This window comes from Bombina bombina, chromosome 4 (assembly GCF_027579735.1).
Source record: "Bombina bombina isolate aBomBom1 chromosome 4, aBomBom1.pri, whole genome shotgun sequence".
Lineage (NCBI taxonomy): Eukaryota > Metazoa > Chordata > Amphibia > Anura > Bombinatoridae > Bombina > Bombina bombina.
The window spans coordinates 614,546,574-614,571,911 of NC_069502.1; the positions used below are offsets into that span (position 1 = coordinate 614,546,574).

A 25,338-nucleotide genomic window follows, 5' to 3' on the forward strand; every position below is an offset into this window, starting at 1 on the left:
GCCTTTTTCAAGACTATATCGAAACGCGTTGACAGATTTATGGTGAGTTTTATTCCTTTTAACTATAGAATATTTTAACAGTATCACACTATGCTACTATCCTTTATTTACAGGTTTTGAGGACTTCCCAGAATCATCTTTATTTTTCACACCATCTATTTCTACATTTTTATTTACATTTCTTATATATATTTCTATATATTTTTATTTCTACATATCCTTCATTATTAGGATTACAATTAAAGGGACACTCCAATAAACGGAGTGACATCCAGGAACTTATCTCTACATTTTTTATCTCCACATCTTTATTTTCATATACCCTCTATTATTAGGATTACAACTAAAGGGACACTCCAACCAACGGAGTAACATCCAGAAACACACAAGTTTTATACCACAAGTGTTTTATCACATTTTTACAAGTTTTTTCTATGATCACGTTCACTAGTTTGTGTACACACTAGTTGCTCACATTTTCCATTTTTTACTTATTTTTTCACACTTTTGGATTGATTTTTCATTTTTTTGGACCTATTACTTTATGTGGATCACAATTTTTGGAATTTACCTTTTTTTGAATTAACCACTTCAATACCACACCATTGTCTATTTTTTCTGTTGTTATCACCAATAACGATATTCACTAGCATTTTTGTATCAATAATCAGACTGATAACCACATGAACTAACGTCAACTGTACCATTTTATGTACCTTTTTTAATTAATTTTTGTACAACAATTCTATTCTATTCTGTTATTAGCGTGCTCACGCCTAAATTGTTAGCGTGATCACACTTCCATTGTAGCCCTCATCTCCTCATGTGTGAGGCTCACATATAAATATGTGTTGTACTTTTAATCATTTTGATTAGCGAATTGTTTTAGACAGTATAAGATTATGTCAGCATGGATCCATGTGTATAAATATAATTTGTATTAAATTTTGCGATACCCTGTGTAAAATATCTCAGAGTCTTTCCGTGCTATATATTTATCTTGAGACCTGTCCATACATTTAGATTGTGCCATTACCACATTTATGGTTCAGTATAAATACTATATGTTTAACTGAGTGCTACTTCTACCTATGGTCTAGCATCATATACCATACTCCATTTCTGCAAGACCTTGCATACTTTTGGCGCTCCTATCTAGCCATTCTTTTTTCTGTCCATTTAATAACAGAAGTTAATTGGGAAGTTTTTATTTTAATTGTATATTATGACTTCCTTGTCTCTTGTCTCTCTTCTCTTGGCTCTTGTGAAAGTTTCCGTTTGCATCGACAAGACCTAAATGTGTTTTTGTTTGTTTTTGTTCCCCGACCCCCCCATTTGTCTGCTGAAACTTCAGTAGCCAAACAATTTGCATCTTCCAATTTTTTATTTTCTTTTGTTCAAGTACATTTTTTTCAGTGTATTTTGCAGAGTCATCTGCTGAGCTGAGTGTCTTCCATGTTTCACTTCCCTCCCACGTTTACTAAATTATATTTGCTGATCAGTAATTAATGATATTTATGATTAAACATTTATCATGTTGGTAAAATAACTCAAACAATTTGTTTGATGAATGCATAGAGAGTTATTAAGTGAACACTAATCTGTTTTCTTTTTTTAATTGTTTTTTAATTTCAGCTTGAGAAACTCTTGGAAAGCTTTGAGGGTCATATGATTTATGAAGTACAGAAAAAAGTAGCCAGGGAGTTGACTTTGGTAATATCTGAAAGAGCAAGAGAGGAAAGGGGACTTCCAACAGGTGATTTTTTTTTTAATTGCTATTGAGTCTTTTAAAAGTACATTGACCTGGATTCCAGTGTTTTTGATAAACACCTGGTAAATATCACAACGTAGCTTAGGTGCTTATTTTATTGATTTCTAAATGTTTCCAGTCAGCAAAACTGCAGGAGTAATTTGAGAAACCACCCTAGGTTTTACATTTTGATATTACCAGGTTCTATTGTTTTTTTTATTATTATTATTATTATTATTATTATATTTTTGCTTCAAATTAGGTAAACAAAAAAAACTAAGGAAAACGTATAAGAAACAGGGGACCATATGATGTCCAAGCAGGTTCTCTTAAGGATTTTCAGATCTCTTCATGGAAAATTAAAGATAATTAATGCAATATTAATTAGTACTCCGTACTAACATCTAAATACATCACTACAATCATAAATTAATACTTTAATGATAATTTTTAATTTGTCTACAGTTTCCTAGTTTAAAAGTGGGATTTGAACTATATTTCTAAGTTTTAATTCAACAACAAAAATCTTTATGAATAACTTGGGAAAAAAGCTGTACAAACAGCCAGTCCATAATGCAATAATACGTTTGTAACAAGTGTATGTAGAATTTGAAAAGTGAAAACATTATTTGAAAACTAGCCGCAAATGATTTTTCTGACTGATTGGAATATTGTTGTGGAATTTTCCCCATGCACGGCCAATGCATTTATAAACCATTAGATTTATTAGTTATTTGGGTTGACAAATGGATTGGGATATGTTCATATTTAAAATCTCTGTAATAACCCATCCCATCTATATTGGAAGGTCTTTTAAGTGAATTGGAAATTAGGCCCCTGTGCTTAAACATTCTCTGTCATGCAAATGGAAGACATTAAATACAAGAATATGTTTTTATAGGTTTTTACAAGAAGGAATTGAATTAAAAGTTGTTTAAATTCAAATTTAAATTAGCAGGAAATGGATATTTTGATACAGCTGTTTTAATGTGCACTGGCTGATAGAAAAAAATGATATAGTTCTCTTTGTGGTGAAGGAAAAAATATAAAATTGTTTATTCAGTGCAGAAATATATATTTGTTTAAAGTATAAAATACTATAAATGCTATCTTTTAGAAAAAAAAGAGTACATTGTGACTTTCAAATGGCTAATTACCATTGTAAATAAACTAGGAGATTGACCATTTCTTGCCGTTAAGAGATATTAGGATAATTAAAGAGAATCGGGTATAATAGGGCTTGTACATATATATATATATATATATATATATATATATATATATATACATCAGACTTTCTTTGTGTTGTGTTGATAATTTGTTTTTGTAATTTTCCGTATGGGCGCTGCACCCAGGCTTGTCTAGGGTTAACTGCCAGAGTCACCGAAAGCAGTGCAGTTGGCTGCGAATACTGGTGAACATCCAGGGCTGTAAGTCCTTCTTGGAGAATGTCCTTTTTGCAAATCACAACAACTCCATGTTTACAGAAGGAAAAAAGAAGCTATCAAAAAAGAATAAAATATCTCCAGGAAGCATAAAGGAGGCTCAGTGATGTTATGGGGTTGCTTTACTGCCTCTGGCACGGGGTGCCTAGAATCTGTGCAGGGTACGATGAAATCAGAAGACTATCAAGGTGTTCTAGAGCGAAACATACTGCCCTGTGTCAGAAAGCTGTGCCGCAGTCGCAGGTCATGGGTCCTCCAGCAGGATAATAACCTGGAACATATCTCAAAAAGCACCCAAGAATGGATGAGAGGAAAACATTGGACTGTTACGAAATGACCTTTTATGAGTCTAGATCTGAATCCCTTGGAACATCTGTGAAAAAAGAGCTTAAACTCGCAGTTGGGAAAATGCACCCCTCAAACCTGAGAGAACTGGAGCAGTTTGCTCAAGAAGAGTGGTCCACAATCCTATTCAAAAAGTGTATAAATATTATTCAGAGATGCAGAAAGAGCTCAATTACATTATTGTCTCCAAAGGCTGTGCTACGTAATATTAGGTTAAAAGAACCAATATTTTTGTCCTTGCCATTTTATTTGTTTTACTGTTTAAAGTCATAAATTAAAAGCAAAGTTTCTGTTCTATTACAATTGAAATAAATAAAGGTAGATACCAAATACTTTTGTACATTTTTACTTAGTTCAGAGAAAATTGTGAATTTTCCTAAAAAAGTGGAAGGAACCAATACATTCAGCCACATCTGTATATTTTTTAGTTTAGCAATATGTTTGATGCAAATTATAGTCTTACAGCATCATGTTATGTCTTGCAGAGCTTTGGAAACAGCCTGTAATGAAAGAGAGCTATTCACCTGTAAGGCCACAGATAGTTGAAAAATTTGTTCAAAGTTTAATGAGTGAAAATATGGAGAGTGCGTCAGAGGTAGGCCATGTTTTGTTTTCATGTATTTAATTGGGATCTAATATAGCAATATTGTTGTATAAATTGTTCAACTTCCTTTGTCTTAAGATCCTAATCATGTTTATAAAATAATCACACAACTATTGGTACATGGTTCTGAAGTCTCACTGAACCAAGCCCATTCCAGATGTAGTCCATTATAGTTTTATATATGAAATAGATTGACTTTGATAATTAATCTGAGCACACATATGAACAGTTTGTTTTCATTATATGAGATACAGTGAGGGGAAAAAATATTTGATCCCCTGTTAAACGAATTTCAAAAAAGTTATTAATTGATTTGCATTTTAATGAGTGAAATAAGTATTTGATCCCCTATCAATAAGCAAGATTTCTGGCTCCCAGGTGTCTTTTATACAGGTAATGAGCTGAGATTAGGAGCACTCTCTTAAAGGAAGTGCTCCTAATCTCAGCTTGTTACCTGTATAAAAGATACCTGTACACAGAAGCAAGCAATCAGGTTCCAAACTCTCCACCATGGCCAAGACCAAAGAGCTGTCCACGGATGTCAGGGACAAGATTGTAGACCTACACAAGGCTGGAATGGGCTACAAGACCATCGCCAAGTAGCTTGGGGAAGAGGTGACAACAGTTGGTGTGATTATTCGCAAATGGAAGAAACACAACATAACTGTCAATCTCCCTCGGTCTGGGGCTCCATGCAAGATCTCACCTCATGGAGTTTAAATGATCATTAGAACGGTGAGGAATCAGCGCAGAACTAAACTGGAGGATCTTGTCAATGATCTCAAGGCAGCTCGGACCATAGTCACCAAGAAAACAATTGGTAACACACTGCGCCGTGAAGGACTGAAATTCTGCAGCACCCGCAAGGTCCCCCTGCTCAAGAAAGCACATGTACAGGCCTGTCTGAAGTTTGCCAATGAACATCTGAATGATTCAGAGGAGTACTGGGTGAAAGTGTTGTGGTCAGATGAGACCAAAATCAAGCTCTTAGGCATCAACTCAACTCGTTGTGTTTGGAGGAGTATTAGGAACTGCATATGACCCCAAGAATACCATTCCCACCATCAAACATGGAGGTGGAAACATTATGCTTTGGGGGTGTTTTTCTACTAAGGGGACAGGACAACTTCACTGCATCAAAGGGACAATGGACGGGGCCGTGTACTGTCAAATCTTGGGTGAGAACCTTCCTCCCTCAGCCAGGGCATTGAAAATAGGTTGTGGATGGGTGTTCCAGCATGATAATGACCCAAAACACACAGCCAAGGCAACAAAGGAGTGGCTCAAGAAGAAGTACATTAAGGTCCTGGAGTGGCCTAGCCAGTCTCCAGACCTTAATCCCATAGAAAATCTGTGGAGGGAGCTGAAGGTTCGAGTTGCCAAACGTCAGCCTCAAAACCTTAATGACTTGGAGAGGATCTGCAAAGAGGAGTGGGAAAAAATCCCTCCTGAGATGTGTGCAAATCTGGTGGCCAACTACAAGAAACGTCTAACCTCTGTGATTGCCAACAAGGGTTTTGCCACCAAGTACTAAGTCATGTTTTGCAAAGCGGTCACATACTTATTTTACTCATTAAAATGCAAATTAATTACTAACTTTTTTGAAATGTGAATGTGAAATTATTCTGTCTCTCACTTTCAAATAAACCTACCATTAAAATTATAGACTAATCATAATCATAGTGGGCAAACGTACAAAATCAGCAGGGGATCAAATAATTTTTCCCTTCACTGTACAATTAAATAATCATCCCACAAAATTTATATGGACCATATAAATTTTTAGATTTCAGGTTCTGGCCATCTGTTGTTATGTCCATATATATCTTCTGACAGCTTTATGGGTTAACTAATTTGTCAATGCTGGATTATATTTTGAAGTACCCAATAGTTGTTAGTACATGATGCCTTCAAATGTCAGGCTTGTCATGAATTTTGTCAACATATGAAACGTATTTAAAGGGACCTTAAACACTAAGGGCTAGATTACAAGTGGAGTGCTAAATTACCGCGCACCCACAAACAGGCGATAAAGTAACCAGCCATTAAAAGTGGCTGGTTATTGCTACTACAAGCTCATGGTAAGCAATTAGCACTTTTAAAATTAAGCAGAGATCAGATCTCTCGTCAATTTTATAAATGTGCCCCAAATGCCCCCAAAATACAGTGTAGTGTATTTTATTAAACTGTGGGAACTCTGTGTTCCCAGTAAATATATAAGTATATGCTTATATAAATACACATGTATATAATTGTATACATATATTTATATTTGTTGCCATCGCTGCGCTACTTACCCCCTTTGCTGCGCTTAGGTTCTGATGCCCTCTGGCGGCATCAGAACGAGTCTCCCATTGGAGCCTATGGAAGTGTGCTCTCGTGAGTGAAATGCTTCCCAGCAATGCGAACGCGAGCTCGCGTTCACATTGCTGACAACTTGTAATACCAGCACACATTAGCGTGCACTGGTATTACACAGTGGAGCACAAATATCACTTCCATGAAAGCTATATTTAGCGCTCCACTTGTAATCTGGCCCTAAATAAATGCTAGATAGAATGATGCATACACAGAAAAGATTAGTCTGAGAATAACATGTAGATATACTTTTTAAAGTTTCACTAGCTGTTTTAATATTAAAAAAATAAGTGTAAAGTGTTAGGGGTAGATTTAACAAGAGGCGAGCGGACTTGATTCGCTCCTCCACCTCGTTAAAGGGACAGTCTAGTCAAAATTAAACTTTCATAATTCAGATAGGGCATGCAATTTTAAACAACTTTCCAATTTACTCCTATTATCTAATTTGCTCAATTCTTTAGATAACATTTGTTGAAGAAATAGCAATGTACATGTGTGAGCCAATCACACAAGGCCTTTATGTGCAGCAACCAATCAGCAGCTACTGAGCATATCTAGATATGCTTTTCAGCAAGTGATATCAAGAAAATGAAGCAAATTAGATAATAGAAGTAAATTAGAAAGGTGTTTAAAATGACATGCTTTTTCTGTTTCTGTTGGCATTTAATATTGCACAAGCATAAATGCTTGTGCAATGCCGCCCCCTGCCCACTGGCGGCCAATCAGTATTTACAACCGCTGCTTCTTAACTTCTGTTTCTGGCAGATCAGAAATGATTGGGCGTTGATGCAGCATCCGCTGCTTAATAAATCGACCACTTAATGTCTATAAAACAATGGGAGCTGCCATGTTGTAACTTAGGTTACCTTCTCTGCTGTGGCCAATTAGGGACAGTTATAAATAGGTCACTAGAGTGTGCAGCAATGGCTGTGTGGAACATAACCGTGTTCGGCACTTCCATTTCTAACAGGAACTGAAAAGCTCATAATTTCAGAATGGAATTACATGAAAAGGGGACAAAATAAATAATGAACGTATATTACAAAGTTTTTTTTATATATACGGTTTATCATTTTATATTACAATCTCAAAGTGTTTAATGTTCCTTTAATATCAATTTCTTATTTGGACCTCAATATATGTAATGGAGTGAGCTATGGATAAAATACTTAAAGGGACAGTATACTATAAAATAGTTTTCCCTTAATGTGTTTCCAATTACTTTTTTTACCAGCTGCAGAGTATAAAATGTATGACATTTGCTTTTTAAGGCTTATTTGTGTATATGAATTAGCTGATTTTGTGTTTTGAAGCCACAACCTAATAAAATGGGTTGAGCTTCTTGGTATAATCAGATATCATTACTGTATCACATTGTATACATACTGTATATCTGCTTCTTTATCTTATATCTGTCCATAAACCATTCCCAATACTTGGAGAGAACAATGGAAAATTAACATTTTATTACCTTATCTCTTCTATACGCCACTGGGAGTGTAATTTCTTCTACTGATTGTGTTAACACAGCTTGGCCTTGAGGCCAAAAACTTTCAGGATGGGTGGGGATACCACAGGCTAAAAAATTATTTCAAATGCAATATAAGGGTAATGGGAATACTTGTAAACAATTTAATACACTCCAGCGGGTAAAGTGGATTATTGGGAACAAATTAAAGGGAAGAACATTTTTGAGTAAACTGTCCCTTTAATGCCGCTAAGCTGATTTTCCTGCTTGTGTACTCTTTCATTAAATCTTTTTATCAAATAAAAAAAAAATGTTTACTTACCCTTTAATAATGATATGGTTTTATAAAATCATGGATTCCTTTGTATTTATTTCTTCATCATTATATTTGTGAAAAGTTATTTGGTTTGTAAGTTTACCTGCCTATCTGTTGGCATGTTAATTTATCAGTAAGTGTATACATGTACATACCCACTAATGCTTAATTGAGGCTTTCATTATAAGAATTTATCCTATCATATGTCTAATGTCTAATAGATGACATTCAGCAAAGAGCATTTAAAAGCGTGTCTTACATCATTGGCTTGTGATGTCATGGAGAGAGAGCGCAGTAACTTTGAGAGCTTCTCTATGTTTTATGAAAATCTTCTTCGACAAGAGCATCAGTTGCTGTATCAAAAGGAACAAGTAAGTGAACACGCTACTTGTGCAGAGATTCTGGATACTTCCAGATCTCAATACAGAAGGGGTTATGTGGCACACAGTATCTTAACAGTTCTTGATAAAACTATTAAGATTTTTTAAAATGGACATCAAATTTATTCTGCAATTTTTACAGAAAATTTCCAAACCATTAAATAAGTATCATGACATTTTTAATTATATCATTGAGATGCTCAAGTGATGTTAGAGTTGAGCAGTTTTAAATGGGCAGTATACACCAACAACTGCATGTAATAGATACTACTATAAAGAATAATATGCACAGATAGATACTGATATAAAATCCAGTATAAAACTTTTTTAAAAAATGTACTTAGAAGCTCCCAATTTAGCACTGTTGATGGGGTTAGTCTGGAACACCCACTGAAAGGGACTGAGAGCAGACGCTCCCCCTCCACTGCATATAAATAGATCCATTATACAAACAGAAGCAATCTGAAGTCTGTATACATCTAAAACAATGTTATTTAAAAAAATATAAGCAAAACTATACATTGTAACAAAAACACTCAGAGATGGGCTATATAAATGGATCATCTACAACACATTTATGCAAATAAAAATCTAGTGTACAATGTCCTTTTAATCTCTCACTTAAAAAGCTCAGGACTTGTAACTTATATTAACATAAAATAATGTCTTGGTTTGGCAGTATATAATATTTTAAAGACATTTTTTTTAAATGTATTGCATTATGAAAGTAGTATGTAAAGGGAATCAATTATGAGATACTGTGGATTAATTCTCACTTAGCCAATATCCCTCTGAGCTAAAAGTTAACTTTGCCTCTTAGAGATGTCACACCAAAATAACAATATGTGCATGGTATAGGAATTCTCAGCATGGCCTGCTAACCAACAAATATACTCATTTACAAACACTGTAAAGAAACAAAAAGGTTAATCCTATTGCAGCTTAAAAGATTTTCAACATTTTGTTCTACTAAAGTCTCCATGAGTCTGTGAGGACTTTGTAAATAAATACTGTGAGAAACTTTTCAGCTGTTGCACAATACCTGCAAGAGTAAACACACATTCTAGGAGATACCAAATGCATTATACAGTCTTGGGTACTCTTTATATATAATAAGTATGCAGTTTAATTTACTGTAAAACAATTGTCAGTAGCAGATGCTAATATATGTTTCATGTTGTGCTGTTTTGCAGGTAATGCTTGCTATAGAGGCCGATCAGAGGCAATCTGAATCCAGTTTTAGCAAGGTGTGTTAAATGGATTTGTTTTATCCAAGGATAATAAGAGCAATGTGCCAAAAGCTGCATTTACAGAAAACACAAAATGTGCATTTTCACGCTTGGCTTCCTTTTGTATTGAGAACGTGGGGCCTATTTAACAAAGGTCTGTCGGACCTGATCCGACAGTGCGGATCAGGTCCGACAGACCTCACTGAATGCGGAAAGCAATACGCTATCCGTATTCAGCATTGCACCAGCAGCTCTTGTGAGCTGCTGGTGCAAGGCCGCCCCCAGCAGATTTGTGGCCAATCAACCCGATCGTACTCGATCTGGTTGATTTGTGGCAATGTCTGTCCGCCTGCACACAGCAGAGGGACAGGTTATGGAGTAGCGGTCTTTAGACCACTGCTTCATAACTGGTGTTTCTGGCGAGCCTGAAGACTCACCAGAAACACGATCCCTCAAGCTCCATACAGAGCTTGATAAATGAGCCCCCGTGTGTGAAGAGATAAGCATCTGTGTGTATGTTAATCTTATGGGACATTATATAGAGAAATGTATTGGCTGTAACAGCAAATAGTACCCAATTTGTACAAATTAATCTAAATCATTCAATGTCCTTACTTACTGGTACGAAAGAGATACATTTATATAAAAATGTGTATATATATATATATATATATATATATATATATACAGTATATATATATATATATATATATATATATATGTATATATGTATATATATATATATATATATATATATATATATATATATACATTCACACACACACACACTCGAAAATGCAAACAGAAAACCACCACAAATAATACTCATGATTCTTTAGTATGTGAACTTTAAGTTGTGAACTTGGATAACTTTGATTGGGCAACACTTGGGAATGTTCTTTAATTTTTGTTTTCTTGTTACTATGCTTCTTTGGCCAACGTCATTATTATTATTTTTTTTATTTATAATTCTTTTATTGAGTTTGTTAGCGGATACAACATCAAGTTGCCAGGTTACATGTAAAATACAAAACACAATATACATGTTATTATGACACTACAATATGTAATTATGGTCAATTAACATATATAGCAAAGTAGTACCCACAATACAGAGATGTTTACAATAATGTTTGCACAAAATATAAAAAATCGGAACCTCTTTTTTAACCTTAGTTATTCCTTTTACTCTTCAGTGGGTCACCCTTGTACCCAGAAAAAAACATAATAACATAAAGAGGAAATCTAATGATACAAATGGTCACTTTTGGACCCTGATAAAACAGTAAACAGGATAATAACATATGCATAAGATAAGATTGGTTAAATCAAAACAATTAAATATAACGCGTCAGTTATGATTATAGACAATGGAACAAGTAGCAAAAAAAATTAGTGGATAACAGTGATAAATCTTGGATTGTATTATGTTGTGGACTGTGGACATAACTGATTTCTAAAATGTATACAAGATATTGATGGAAGCAAAGCTGGCACATAGATTTTAGGTGCCCATATTCATATTATCCTCAACTGATAGATTGTAGTGACCTCTCACTGACCCTGGAGGTCAAATAGGACAGTAGACAGAGTATATGGGGCCTATTTATCAAGCCGTCAACCGCAAATACGCTGGAATTCCGCAGCGTAATTGTGGAGAGCTTGATTCGCCTTATTTATCAAAGACTACAGACCGGCAAAAGTAGAATTTTGTGACGTAACATACGATCCGCTGGTCTCAGTCCGACACAGATCGATGCTTACGTTACTACAGATGTTCCGAATGCAAATTCGGCATCATCTGAAAACTTTTGCTAGTTAACAAAAATCTACCAGATACGCTCGCCACTATTCTGGCCCAGCGTACCTGGTTTTCAATCCGCCACCCAGGAGGCGGCGGATGCCATAGGAATCAATGGGAGTCTGAAAGCTGCAAAAGCTTATGTTCGCTGCTGCCCGATATCCCATTGATTCCTATGAGAGAAAAAAAAGTAACGTTTACACCTAACACCCTAACATAACCCAGAGTCTAAACACCCCTAATCTGCCGCCCCATACACCGCCGCCACCTACATTATACTTATTAACCCTTAATCTGCCGCCCCCTACACTGCCGCCACCTACATTATAATTATTAACCCCTAATCTGCCACCCCCTACATTATACTTACTAACCCCTAATCTGCCACCACCTACATAAAGTTATTAACCCCTATCCTGCCGCAACTAAATAAAGTTATTAACCCCTAAACCACCAGCCCCCCACATCGCCATAAACTAAATTAAACTATTAACCCCTAAACCTAAAAACCCACTAACTTTATATTAAATATTAACTCATCTTATCATCTCATCTTATTATCTTATAATAAATTTAAACTTACCTTTAAAATTAAATTAAACTATATTAAACTAATAATTAACCTACCCTAACTATTATAATAAAATTACATTAAACTATATTAAACTAATAATTAACCTACCCTAATTATTATAATAAAATTACATTAAACTATATTAAATCATCTCATCTCATTATCTTATAATAAATTTAAACTTACCTTTAAAATTAAATTAAACTATATTAAACTAATAATTAACCTACCCTAACTATTATAATAAAATTACATTAAACTACATTAAACTAATAATTAACCTACCCTAACTATTATAATAAAATTACATTAAACTATATTAAACTAATAATTAACCTACCCTAGGTATTATAATACAATTACATTAAACTATATTAAATTAATAATTGACCTACCTTCACTTTTATAATAAAATTACATTAAACTATATTAAATTAATAATTAATCAAACCTAACTTTTATAATAAAATTACATTAAACTATATTAAAATAAAAATTAATTTAACCTAACCTTATACTAAAATTACATTAAACTACAAATTAAATTAACTATATTATATATTTAAACACCTAACCCTACTCAAATAATTTAAAGCTACACTAAAAAATTACTAAGTTACAAAAAACTAACAACTAAGTTACAAAAAATAAAAAAGAAATTATCAAAGATTTCAACTAATTACACCTAATCTAAGGGCCCTATGAAAATAAAAAAGCCCCCCCCCAAATAAAAAATAAAAACCCTAACCTACAATAAACTACAAATAGCCCTTAAAAGGGCCTTTTGTGGGGCATTACCCCAAAGAAATCAGCTCTTTTACCTGTAAAAAAAAATACAAATATCCCCCAACAGTAAAACCCACCACCCACACAACCATTGGATCAGCCATTAGGATGAAAGCTCAATGCTATTGGCTGATTGCAACAGCCAATAGGATTTTTTTAACCTTAATTCCGATTGGCTGATAGAATTCTGCCGCTATCAAACGCCTAGGGCATATAGATGGCAAGTATGTTATATTATTCTGTTCAACAGATCCCCAACTATCTACCAATAGTGATGAGTAGAGATGATCCTGTAGATGCCAAGAGATAGCAAGGGGATTACTTGGATCTCTGATGTAGTCTCAGAATTTGCGACCAGCCATGGCCTCTGCCTAGACACGCCCCCAACATCATTATTTTATAGGAATACAAGCTAAGTAAAGGAATCATACTGTTTCATTGACTTGCTCTGTGTTTGCATGAAACATTTTTCAGGCAAGTTCTTATCGCTTCTCTTCAGGTATTTCTGTCAAACTCTGCTCCTGAAGGACTTGAGAAGTCTTTATAAATTTGAAAGATAATCAAATAATCTCAATAAGGATTTATCAGGCAGCATCTAACACCACTTTCCGGACAAGAATTCCCCACATAACTTGACCGGATTTCACTTCTCTTATAAATGTGAAGGCTTGACAAGATAGGTTTTATAATGAAGCCACCACTGCACTTGCCTAAAAAGCTGAGTCTTTAGACCTAGTTAGTGTTAAACCTATTTTCAGGATATTCACTCAAAAAACAAAATCAGCACATTTGGTGTAAGATTTTGGGAAGTATATCTGCACATAATACATACTGTATAAACGTTTAAATGTAATTTGTACAATACAATGATTTAATTTAATGTAAGGAGCTGTCATATTTACAGCATTGTGCAATGTGTCTTTTCTGTCATCAGACAGCTGAAACTAGCCATGAACTAATTGTGGAAATAACTGCTTTAAGAGCCAAGCTCTCAGCTTTAGAAGAAGAAAATCTGCTCACTAAGGAGTTAATGAAGAAAGAGGTGCAAAGTGAATACGAAGCTTTAGTGAGGAGTCTGTTTGCCACGTGTCTCGATCTTAAGGTGAATTTTTAGTTTTATGTTTTGTTGTATTACTTTTTTACCTTTTTTGCCATTTTACCTTTAATAGGTTCTTCATCCATTTCCTCCGTGTACACACACGCACACACACACACATATATATAATATATATATATACGTCACATTGATTGGAGTAGCCATGTTAGTTCAGAGATTTAGATATCAAAATAACCAGAGTATTGCATTGAGCAATGATACTTTTTTCTATTGGACTAACTATACGTTTAAAAGTTGACAAGCTTTCAGTATATACAGTATATATAAAACAAAGTCAATACAGACCAGCACTCCCAAAATCCAACTGCACAACTTCCAGCGTGCACTGTATCCAATAAGGCACTCCCTGGTATTAAAGGGACAGTCAACGCTAGATAATCCCTTTATTACCCATTCCCCATTTTTACATAACCGACACAGTTATGATAATACACATTTTACCTCTGTAATTACCTTGTATCTAAGCCTCTGGAAACTGCCCCCTTATTTCAGTTCTTTTGACAGACTTGCATTTTAGCCAATCAGTGCTCACTCCTAGGAGCTTCACGTGTGTGAGCTCAATGTTATCTATATAAAACACATTAATTAATGCCCTCTAGTGGTGAAAAACTGTCAAAAAGCTTTTCGATTAGAGGCGGCCTTCAAGGTCTAAGAAATTAGCATATGAACCTCCTAGGTTTAGCTTTCAACTAAGAATACCAAGAGAACAAAGCAAAATTGGTAATAACAGTAAATTGGAAAGTTGTTTGAAATTACATGAACATTTTTTTTTACTTGACTTTCCCTTTAACTTATCAATCATAAATCATTGACGTTTCAGGGTTGTGCTTGATAAGTTAATACCGGAGAGTGCCTTATTGGATACAACTTATATATGATTAAAGCTTGATGAAACTAGGTGCTGTTTAATTTGTATGTGTTTATAATACTAAGTTGTTATTTTACTTTAATAAGGTTGTCTCTGGCTTTCAGACATCCATACAGGCATAGAAATGAGACAGATTAGTGAGAACTATGATAGAAAAAAAAGTTTATTGAATACACTGAAAGGTGCAACAAAACATCAATCATTCTTAAGGAATATACTTTTGGAGGCCACTTGCTTACACTGCGAGATCCATTTTACACAGTGTACAATTTGGAATAACTTGCTTCACTTATTGTGAAGGAGAGACACTTACTTTACAATATAGGGCTCAGGAAAATAAGCTGATGATGGCAAGATTTTGAGAATCAGGATCTATGTCACTTCAACCTTATTTTTCTTGCATTCTGTATATTGAGCAACCTGCCTTGGGGAAGTTGACTAAGTTTTTTTCCCCTCTGTTTCTTATTTGTGTAGCATTCTTTGCCTCTTAATTATTTTTCCCTATCCATGAGATTTTTTTTATGCTTTGTTATATTTGTCACCCTAGTGAATATTATTCAAGATAACTAGAAATTAACCTCAAAATTACAGCAATGTCTATATTGTGGCTCATATCCCTGTATAATATTCAACAGGCTCTATCCCCAGCTCATCCCTGTTCATGCACAGGAGGAGCAGGGTCTGAGGTAGTGTTGCCACTTGGTCAGTTCAGTCCATCCTGCAGAGGCGGAAGGTTCTCACTGGGGAATTATCCATGGACATGAGTATTTTGTTTTCTAAACATCTTCTATCAGAGGTTGATTTTAAGGTTTAAAATGTACTCAAAAATGTTACAAACTGACTGAAAGATTTTAAAAGGGCAGATAATGTAGATCTGTAGTAACATGTTATTAAATAGTTTAAAACAAATCACCATGTCAACATTAAAGGGACATAAAGTTGCATTAAGAAAATGCTGTATTAGAGCATTTCCTTATTGCTCTATTACTTACCTATATTACACATAATTAAATGCGGACTAGCAATGCACAACTGGTCTGGAGCTGAATATTGTGTAGCTGTTAACTAATTAACGTTTTTTTGGGATTAAACACATAGCTAAAGTGAAACATACATTTCAACTTTTGCCCAATTACTTGTAGGACTGGGAAGCATGGGCAAAGTAGGGTAGACTTGTGGGTGAAGATTTAAGTGTCTTGTGGGTAAAGTTATAAGTAGCAGCAGGGGGGCCAAACTTATTTATGGCCAGATTACAAGTGGAGCGCTAAATATCTCTTTTATGAAAGCAATATTTGTGCTCTACTGTGTGCACATTTGCATGCACTGGTATTAAAAGTTAACAGCAATGCAAATGCGAGCTTGCATTCGCATTACTAATAACTCATGAGAACGTGCTTCCATAGGCTCCAATGGGAGCCTCGTTCTGATGTCGTCAGACAGCATCAGAACTAAAGCGCAGCGAAGGGGGTAAGTGGCGCAGCGATTGCAGCATTTGTAAATATATATGATTATATACATATATATTTATTTGTTAATATTTGTATATACACATATTAACACATAAATATATATGTATATAAGCATACACATATATATTGTAATGGCTGGTTAATTATTGCACGTCCGCAAACAGACATACTGTATATAATTTACCGCTCCACTTGTAAGCTAACCCTTTGTGGGTAGGACAGGACAGAGAATGCTGCAGTGTAGGTGGAGTCGGGCGGGCCATGAGTGGAGTTGTTCTGGTCAAGCAAGGGAAAATTACAGTTGGGATAGTGGTGCAGATTTATGTCCCTTTAAAAAGTATTAGAGTGCCAAACCACCCAAAGATGATGCCACTATTTGGAACACTGTGGATATTAATGATAAAAAGGAAAGCCCCTTATAAATAGAGCAAAATATATTACCTAATCACTGAAGTAAAGGTAGCTTTCTAGAAACTGAAAAGTGACATGTTAGGTTCATTTCTAAGATGAAGTGTATAAAACAAGGATTATGAGAGAGGCAGTAGGCATTGATGGTGTGAAACAGGAGTTGAAAGAGATTTACAAGACTGTGAATAGACAGGGGGGGAAATGAAGAATAAGGGAGAGAAAGGGGAGAATAAGAAAATTACAAGGGACCTTGCTACTACTGACTAGAATACACTGAAGATAGATAGACCTAGCTTCAGATCATATTAGGACATATTTTCTTTTTGTAAGGATGTTTCAGTTTAGATTTTGTTTGATATTAGAGGATTTAGTATTCGGTGGAGGTTTTTGGTTGTTGAGGGAGGTGTTGAGGTAGGTCTTTATATGTTGGGTGCAAAAGTGGAGTCTTTTAGGTGTTGAGTAAGATGTTACTGTGAATGGAAGTTATGTAGTGGGTCTAGTGAAGCCAGGTTGGTAAGGTTAATTGGGATAGGTACTAGGTTGCTTATAGCATTGTGTATACTTAAAGGGCTGGTTCTATTAGTATATGATTAGAATTAATTGCAGTTGTAGGCTGGGTCACAGGAATACTAAAGGTCAGAGGTCTGGATCATCCGAATATTTGTTAGGGTTAGTTGTGGCTTGGGAATGAGGTGTTATATGTGTTATATCTGTCTGGTCGTTATAACCAGCTGTTAGCAACTACTGTGATTATTGTGTGACAATAAGTAATAGCTGTTTGATTGTGAAACAATTATTAAAATTAAGTTTTAATTAACAATTTGCAATTTTTTATTACTGGCCCCTTTTCTGTTACAGGATTCAGAGCTAGCCCATTGTTATGAGATGCTACCAGCAAGCTCCCAAACACAACCATTTTTGCTGGCTGAAAGAAAAGGCTGTTTTATAGCATTTTCTTATAGCGCTTCAGAGCAGGGTTCTTCAAACTTTACTATTCAGGGATATGATTGCTTGTGTTAAATAGGTCACCTTTTTAATGTAGATTCATTTAAGCTCAACTGGAGCTTTTATTGTAAGTATATTAAGATTTGTACAGGCTAAACTCAATGGACGTCTGTCCCTTTTCAACCTCATATACTATGTCACTATGTTTTTTTCCCAAGACCCACTGTCATGATACCAAATACCTTTGTGACCCTTTTTTATGCTTGTTCTGAAAATGTATGAAGTAATATACATACAACAAGGTAGCTGCTATTTTTGGCAAAGTGACTAAAATTTGTGTATACTTTATTCCTGATTGTAGTAACTGGATCACATATTTGAAAAACTATTTTAACAGTGAGAAAATGTCCACTCATTAATGTGCACCCTGACTAAAAATATTTTCATCTGATGTCTTGTTGTTGTAGTCTAAATTAGATGAATATCGCGTTCATATGAAGAAACAAGTTTGTGAGCTGATCACTGAAGTCAGAAAGGAAGGAGTGGAAAGCATGATCCTTCTAAAGAGGAAAAATGGCTCTTTGAAGGATAATATTGCACTGGAAAACAATTTAACTATGGTAAGTTACATGTTTTTTGGAAATTAAATGCAACTTTTTATTTTATATCAATCATACATAGTCACTTCCAAAATGTATAATGACTGTATCAAATAAACAATACAGATAATGAGCTATATCAGAATTTTAAAACATGACATCTATTTTTTTTTATTAACACTTTGTTAATGATACAAATAAGAGCTGCAATTAAATATACATTAGTATTATACTTTTTCAGTGTATACAGAAATGTTGTGGTCTTCCTGTTTCTTGATAGTATTTAAAGGGACAGTACACATACCTTTTTTCTCTGCAATGTATTTCGGTCATTGCAGTATATAGACCTATATGGGTTTAGCACGCTTCTTTATCTCCAGTCACAGCCGCCCCTCTGTGCCAATAAGACACTGTACCTCCCACCCTATTGAAAGTAAGCAGAATGCATTCCTACACTCTGCCCTTGCTTCTTTTACTGCAGTATGACAGGTTGCACTACATCTATATGCTAAATATCAAAGCAGAGTGTGGGAACACAATCTTCTTTTTTGCAATGTGTAAGACTGCACATAAGCATTACAAATAAAATGTACTTTTACTATCTCATTGTCACGGATACCAGACAGCTAAGGCTACCCCCAACCCCTACTACATGGATCACTCCCTGTTACATTAGATTTGGCCATTTCATGCTTATGGGATCTCCCAGATGCGTGCTATGTGTTGTTTTGCTATGTACACTTGGTCATGGAAGAGCTGATCTATGACCAGGAAAAACCCTCCTAGGCTGGCCGGATTCCTGGAACTCCCAGTCTTCCACCTTACAACTGACACCCGCCTAACCCCTCTCAGGCTTGCCGGGCTCCTGAAACTCCCGGTCGGGCACAGAACAGCAGAACACCCGCTAACTTTACCCCTGGTCGCTCCAGCGGCCCTTTCGCCCAAGGCTCCACTCTTTTGGGGATTGGTAGCCCCTAGGGAGGACAAAAGGTGGGGGAATTACCGGAGGGGAGCTCCTTTGGGAGCTGGTTTTTTTTGACACCCCTACCACCATAACTTCAACGGGCTGTATTTCCAGTCCCCAGTAACGAATCAAGCCACTTTTTGGACTGTGGCATCTGGGGACTGAGTGCTTTCAAATGACAGCACCCCGGGATCACCCCAAAACCGTCACACCTAGGTCCTGGGATTCTGTGGGACTATAGCTGCTATGGAGGCGACGGTCTGTCTGGAGGGGCAGGAATGGCGGGTAAATTGTGGGATTGTCTAGTGTCTTATCAAGATGAGCTTTGTGTATAAAAGGAGTTTATGTTTTACAATAAAATCAGTTCCTGTTTCACCTGAATGCTAGTATGTCTAGTTATTTAGGTGGGCGCTAGCTAAAATCACTTTCCTGGGCTACATAGCAGACTGTTCCAGGCAGAGGAAGGACCCTCTGGCAGAGCTACCTAGTCTGGGTAGCTGGAGTCTGCTACAGGGTGGGACCCTGAGTACTGGTGCTGTCGGGCATCAGGGGTAGCTACATAGCTGCAGTCGGCAGGGAGGAAGCAGGACCCGTTTGGCGGAGCTACCCAATCAGGGTAGCCGGGTATCCGTCACAGTTATTAAATTAGAAAATACAGTTCTGTATTTGCTCTAAAAATCTCAAAACAGACAGTGGTTCTATCTCATAGACAGTGAATAGACATACAAAAAAGTAACACAGTGGGCCCCCTGATTCCAATACCAAATTAAAATGTGGCATTAAGCACAGTTACAGCCACCTGTTTTTCCCCTATAGTGATCATCAAAAATACATTAAAACATAAACTGTGGAATGCATATACTCATTTGCCCATCCTAAAACAGGACAGATAAACCATTTCCAACCCAAATCCCTAAAGATACTATGTTTCCACATAATCCTAGGGATATTGGAAGGGGCAGGCAAATAAACACATACAGTGTTCTCATATTAAATCTTCTAGATGAATTAAGGAGAGTAAAGATTTTTATATATTTGTATAAAACAAATGTACAGGGACAGGAAGGTAAGTGGAGCTTCTCTGAGGGTGGAGCTGTGGGGCCACGGGCATGCCATGCATTGAAATGGGCAGAATTGGGTTGTGTCATGGGCATAGCTGGGCAGTCCCTGGAATCCAGGACATTTACCCTGATACAGTAAGATCCGGGGCAATCCTGTAAGATCCAGGATGGTTAGAAAGTTTGTGTTTTTACATTTTAAAAGTTTGATTTGAGCTTTGTTTTAAGCTTTTTCTTAAACCAGGAAATGATCATGTTGACTAATTAACATGTGAACTGAACATGCACAAAATCCATTGTACACTAAAACCAACTTTTATTTGAATCCATTAAAAAGTCTAAACTTATGTATACTATAAAAAGAAAAAGTTCACTTCTCCTGTTCAGACCGTATCAGACTATAATTTTCACATAACCCTGTTTTCTTTCATAAGATGGAATTCACTCTGATCCACTAGGCGGAAACAAAAAACATCCCTACATACCAAAGCCTTAATCCCTCCAACTCTACTAGAATCCCTCAGATGCATAGATGTGTCAGAAAGTGATCCTTCACAGACCTTTCCCTTACCAGGGCTCTCCCTAGTAACCTGCTTAGAGATCCTGCACTAAAGCAGGTTACATTAGACTCAGACCATTTCTCTTATGAAGATGGGTAATATGAGATTTAGAACTGCCCTCCTTAGGCTGTGGTAGAAGACGTGTTCTTTATCTTCAGGCTAGAGCACAAGCATGCCTTATTGCTGGAAGTGTTAAAGGCTTTTGAGGTGGATGATTCTCCCACTCCTGATAAGCTATTTATTAAGAAGACTGATTAGCTCTTTAAGCTGAATAAGCAGCCCTCGTCCTTCCCTATGCCTGATTCACTTGCTGAACTGGTAACTAATAATGGAACAAACCAGGTATGCCATTTGTTCCATCCGTTCAATTGAGGGACATGTGCCCACTACCATCTTCCAAGTTGGACATTTGGGAAACAGTTCCTGAAGTGAATAGGGACATTTCTATTCTTACCTGGCAGACTACAATTCCTTAAGAGGTTTGTACCTCTCTTAAAGACCACATTGTTGATCCTCCAGTAATGTTGGTATATTTATCAGCAGCAATTGCCACCAACGTGTTACATATTGTAATTACGAATATTAATAATTAATAGCAGTATAAAACTATTGTCAGCGATATCTCCAATTAGTATAGCAAAATTTTGTCAATACACTCCAGTAAGATGTTTAATCTCTGTAGTGTACCCCTAAAATAAAACTATTGAAACATCTATAAATTTGACAATATTATTATTAAAAATTAATATTTAATCTCAATATAAAATATTCCTAAATTCTGATCAGTTCATTTTTATATACACAATGATAATATTTATGTAGTAACTGAACATCACATATGACCAGTTATATCTATCAATTGATCAATACAATATTAGAACATAAAGCCGGCTATAGAGATATTTAGATTAAATTACTATTCAGTAAATATTGTCTATTATCCCATGAATGGACGAAACACTTATAATTAAATTAACCTTAAAGGGATAGTAAACCCAAAAAATATTTTTAACTCATGAAAAACTTCTTAAAATAATAAATACATTTGTAATTGGTACCTTTGTAAAGTTTTCTTTCCATTTTTTGTAATTTTAATTGGAAACTTAGTATTGCGCCAAACCCATTTTCTAAACATTATGTGTCCCTAATACGATCTTCTACCTAGGTAGGAACATCATGGCGGCCCGCATGCGCATTAAAACTATTTTATTAGCAACACATGCACAGACTTGTCCCCAGTCTCCAGCAGTCTACTAACAGGAGCACTAGTTCTTTCACTTGTAGGGGCAGCCTCACACTTGCAAATGAATAGGAAGAGACATCTAGGAGAGCAGCGTGTATATTAGAATTCTTCCCTGCCTGTGATGAAGTCCATCTGTGTTTTAGACGCTGAATACGGCAGTGAGTTTGAGAGCTATCTTTATTTAACTGTCAGGCTCATCTCTCCCTCCCTCTGGCTGTGTTTGCTTGATTAGTGACGGTGAGGGCACCGTTTCCACATGAAAGCGAACACAGCCAGAGGGAGGGGGAGATGAGCCTGACAGTTAAATAAACATAGCTCTCAAACTCACTGCCGTATTCAGCGTCTAAAACACAGATCGACTTCATCACAGGCAGGGAAGAATTCTAATATACACGCTGTTCTCCTAAGTGCAGGGATAAAGTAGCACAGAAGCAGCTTGTAAAGCGTGGGTAATAGAGTACCTGTTTATATTGTTCCCTTTCTACTCTCAGTTGCCGGTGTGAAGCTGCCCCTTCAACCAATAGGATCAATAAGCTGTGCTTTAACATCAGTACTGCGCATGCAATGCTGACTGAATGTAATATTTAAATTAAGGGGCCCATCCGCTTTGCCATTGAATGTGGGGCGGATGCTGGATTTTATGAGCCATGCCTCATTTTATGGGTGGTCATTACCGCACATCTCATGACAATTTAACCTCTAAAATTAAGGTATGTGAAATCTTAATTTAATAAAAAAAACTATTTTAAATTATTAAATTTATAATAGTAATTATAATAATATATTTTAATTAGGTTTACATGGGAATCAATTTCTAACCCTTTAACTCAAAATGAATTAAAGGTACCTCTCAGTATTATGGACACAATATTTCTATAAATTGACCTCAACTCAAAATGAATCACTTATTAAATATCACACATGAATTATACTAGAAATTTGGATTAATGATTTAACAACACTTGATTAACGAAATATATACAGGTAGCCCTCAGTTTACGCCGGGGTTAGGTTCCAGAAGGAATGGTTGTAAATCGAAACCGTTGTAAATTGAAACCCAGTTTATAATGTAAGTCAATGGGATGTGAGGGAGTTAGGTTCCAGGACCCTCTCAAAATTGTCATAAGTAACACCTAATACATTATTTTTAAAGCTTTGAAATGAAGACTTTAAATGCTAAACAGATTTATAAACCTAATAAAATAATCACACAACACAGAATATATAATTAAACTAAGTTAAATTAACAAAAACATTTGCTAAAAAGCATTATAAACCTAATAAAATAATCACACAACACAGACTTCACTTGCATTTTTCTGCAAACAGTTCTTTCTATGCATTCCAATCTGGACTGATTTATAGACAGGAAGATCTTGTTCCTTTGAAATCTGCTTGATAGTTCAGGTCTGGTTAAACTGATTATCCTCAGCTTGCTTGGCTTTGCTGCAACACAAGTGGACAGCTCCACCTACTGGCTATTTTAATTAATTCACTGCTTCTCAATGCTTTTCAATAGCAGTCACATGACTGGAAAAAAAGGTTGTTATTCTGAAACGGTGTAAATTGAACCGTTGTTAACCGAGGGCCACCTGTACTAATGTTATAATAAGAACCTTAGCTCAAATTCAATATGTCTAATGGAATTTCCAGAAAATATTAAGCTATGCGGCCCAAAATAGTCTTATAATACTTAAATAATCAACCAGAGATTGTTACACAGTACTACCAATTCAACATATACCAATTAATCTAGCATGAAATAACTTCTTATTTAGCCGCAATAAAACAAATTCTAAAATATATCAAGATAACTACAAATAACTGATCACATTAAAATACATAAATCCTTTCTTAATAATAATATTTAACACTAGTATATTTACTACCCTGGTCTAATTAATATTAAGTATAAGAATAAGATACCTTTTAATTCACAGCTGCAGCTATACTATGCTATAAAGAATTTCTTTGCTAAGGCCTATTTAATATATAAAAGAAATTAAACGCACATACATTGCCAGATACCAATAAGAAAGTTTCAGCTTTTCTAACCAGAGATTTTCCAAAGTCATACTTGAAAGTATTTTTGCAAACAGGGTATCACAAACACAGAGGGTTATTCCAAGTCTGGCCTCAAACCAAAGTGGGTTTTTGTGTGTCTTCCCTTCTTTGCATAGTATTTTTTTGTCTGAAACCAATTTCACCTTCATTTCTAAATCACCCAATGGAATTCTCTGGGTACGCCCTTTTAGTATGAGCTTATCTCTCATTGGCTCTTGGAAATGCATATGGTAATTTTAAATCCCCAGACAATTTAAAATACCCTTTGGTTACAATTCTCGTATTGAACACCAGGGGGACAATAGGCAACGAATGTAGTTTCATTAGCAAATACTACTACAGAAAACTTTATTTTCTTAAATGTATATTCAATATAATTATTATTTCCTAGTATTAATAAACTATTTGTTCAGTATATGGCCCAGCTAATAAAACTGAGCACATATATTTGAGACTAAACATGTGTACACTTAGAATATATATATATATATATATATATATACATATATATATACATATATATGTACTGTATATATATATATATATATATATATATATATATATATATATATATATATACACATATGATATATATATATATAAGTAGCAAAGTTTGATATAGAATATTTAATAATATATAACGTTTCGGGGTCTCCCCCTTTCTCAAATAAACAAAACACCAACAGTGAACAAACTTACCCATTCCTATATACAGACATTGAATAGTGTGAGCGCGGCGCTGCCGACAGCGTCCAGTAGTGACTCCTCCCCCTGTGTGGTTGCACTACGCAACTTCCGTAGTCATAGCAACCAGACGCGTGTGCGGCAGCGTCTACAAGTGAATACAGACATTATGACATAGCAACAGGGTATATGGTATAACACATTACATTTATGCAGACTCTCAACCTGACTTAAATGCTATAGCAATTATAGTGCAGTGTATATCGCAAATGTAAGTGCAATAATCAGGCCAATATGCACAGG

The 25,338-nt window shown here is 35.5% G+C and overlaps 1 protein-coding gene across 1 annotated transcript in view; it reads left to right on the forward strand.

Annotated features, from left to right (window-relative positions):
* LOC128657701 (coiled-coil domain-containing protein 162-like) overlaps positions 1 to 25,338 on the forward strand; it is a 110,462-nt gene that overhangs the window by 10,226 nt on the left and 74,898 nt on the right. Inside the window, exons 5-10 of the mRNA XM_053712104.1 lie at positions 1,636 to 1,756; positions 4,026 to 4,135; positions 8,508 to 8,657; positions 9,860 to 9,913; positions 13,991 to 14,158; positions 18,331 to 18,483. Coding sequence (XP_053568079.1) covers positions 1,636 to 1,756; positions 4,026 to 4,135; positions 8,508 to 8,657; positions 9,860 to 9,913; positions 13,991 to 14,158; positions 18,331 to 18,483 — 756 coding nt within the window. The remainder of the gene's footprint in view (positions 1 to 1,635; positions 1,757 to 4,025; positions 4,136 to 8,507; positions 8,658 to 9,859; positions 9,914 to 13,990; positions 14,159 to 18,330; positions 18,484 to 25,338) is intronic.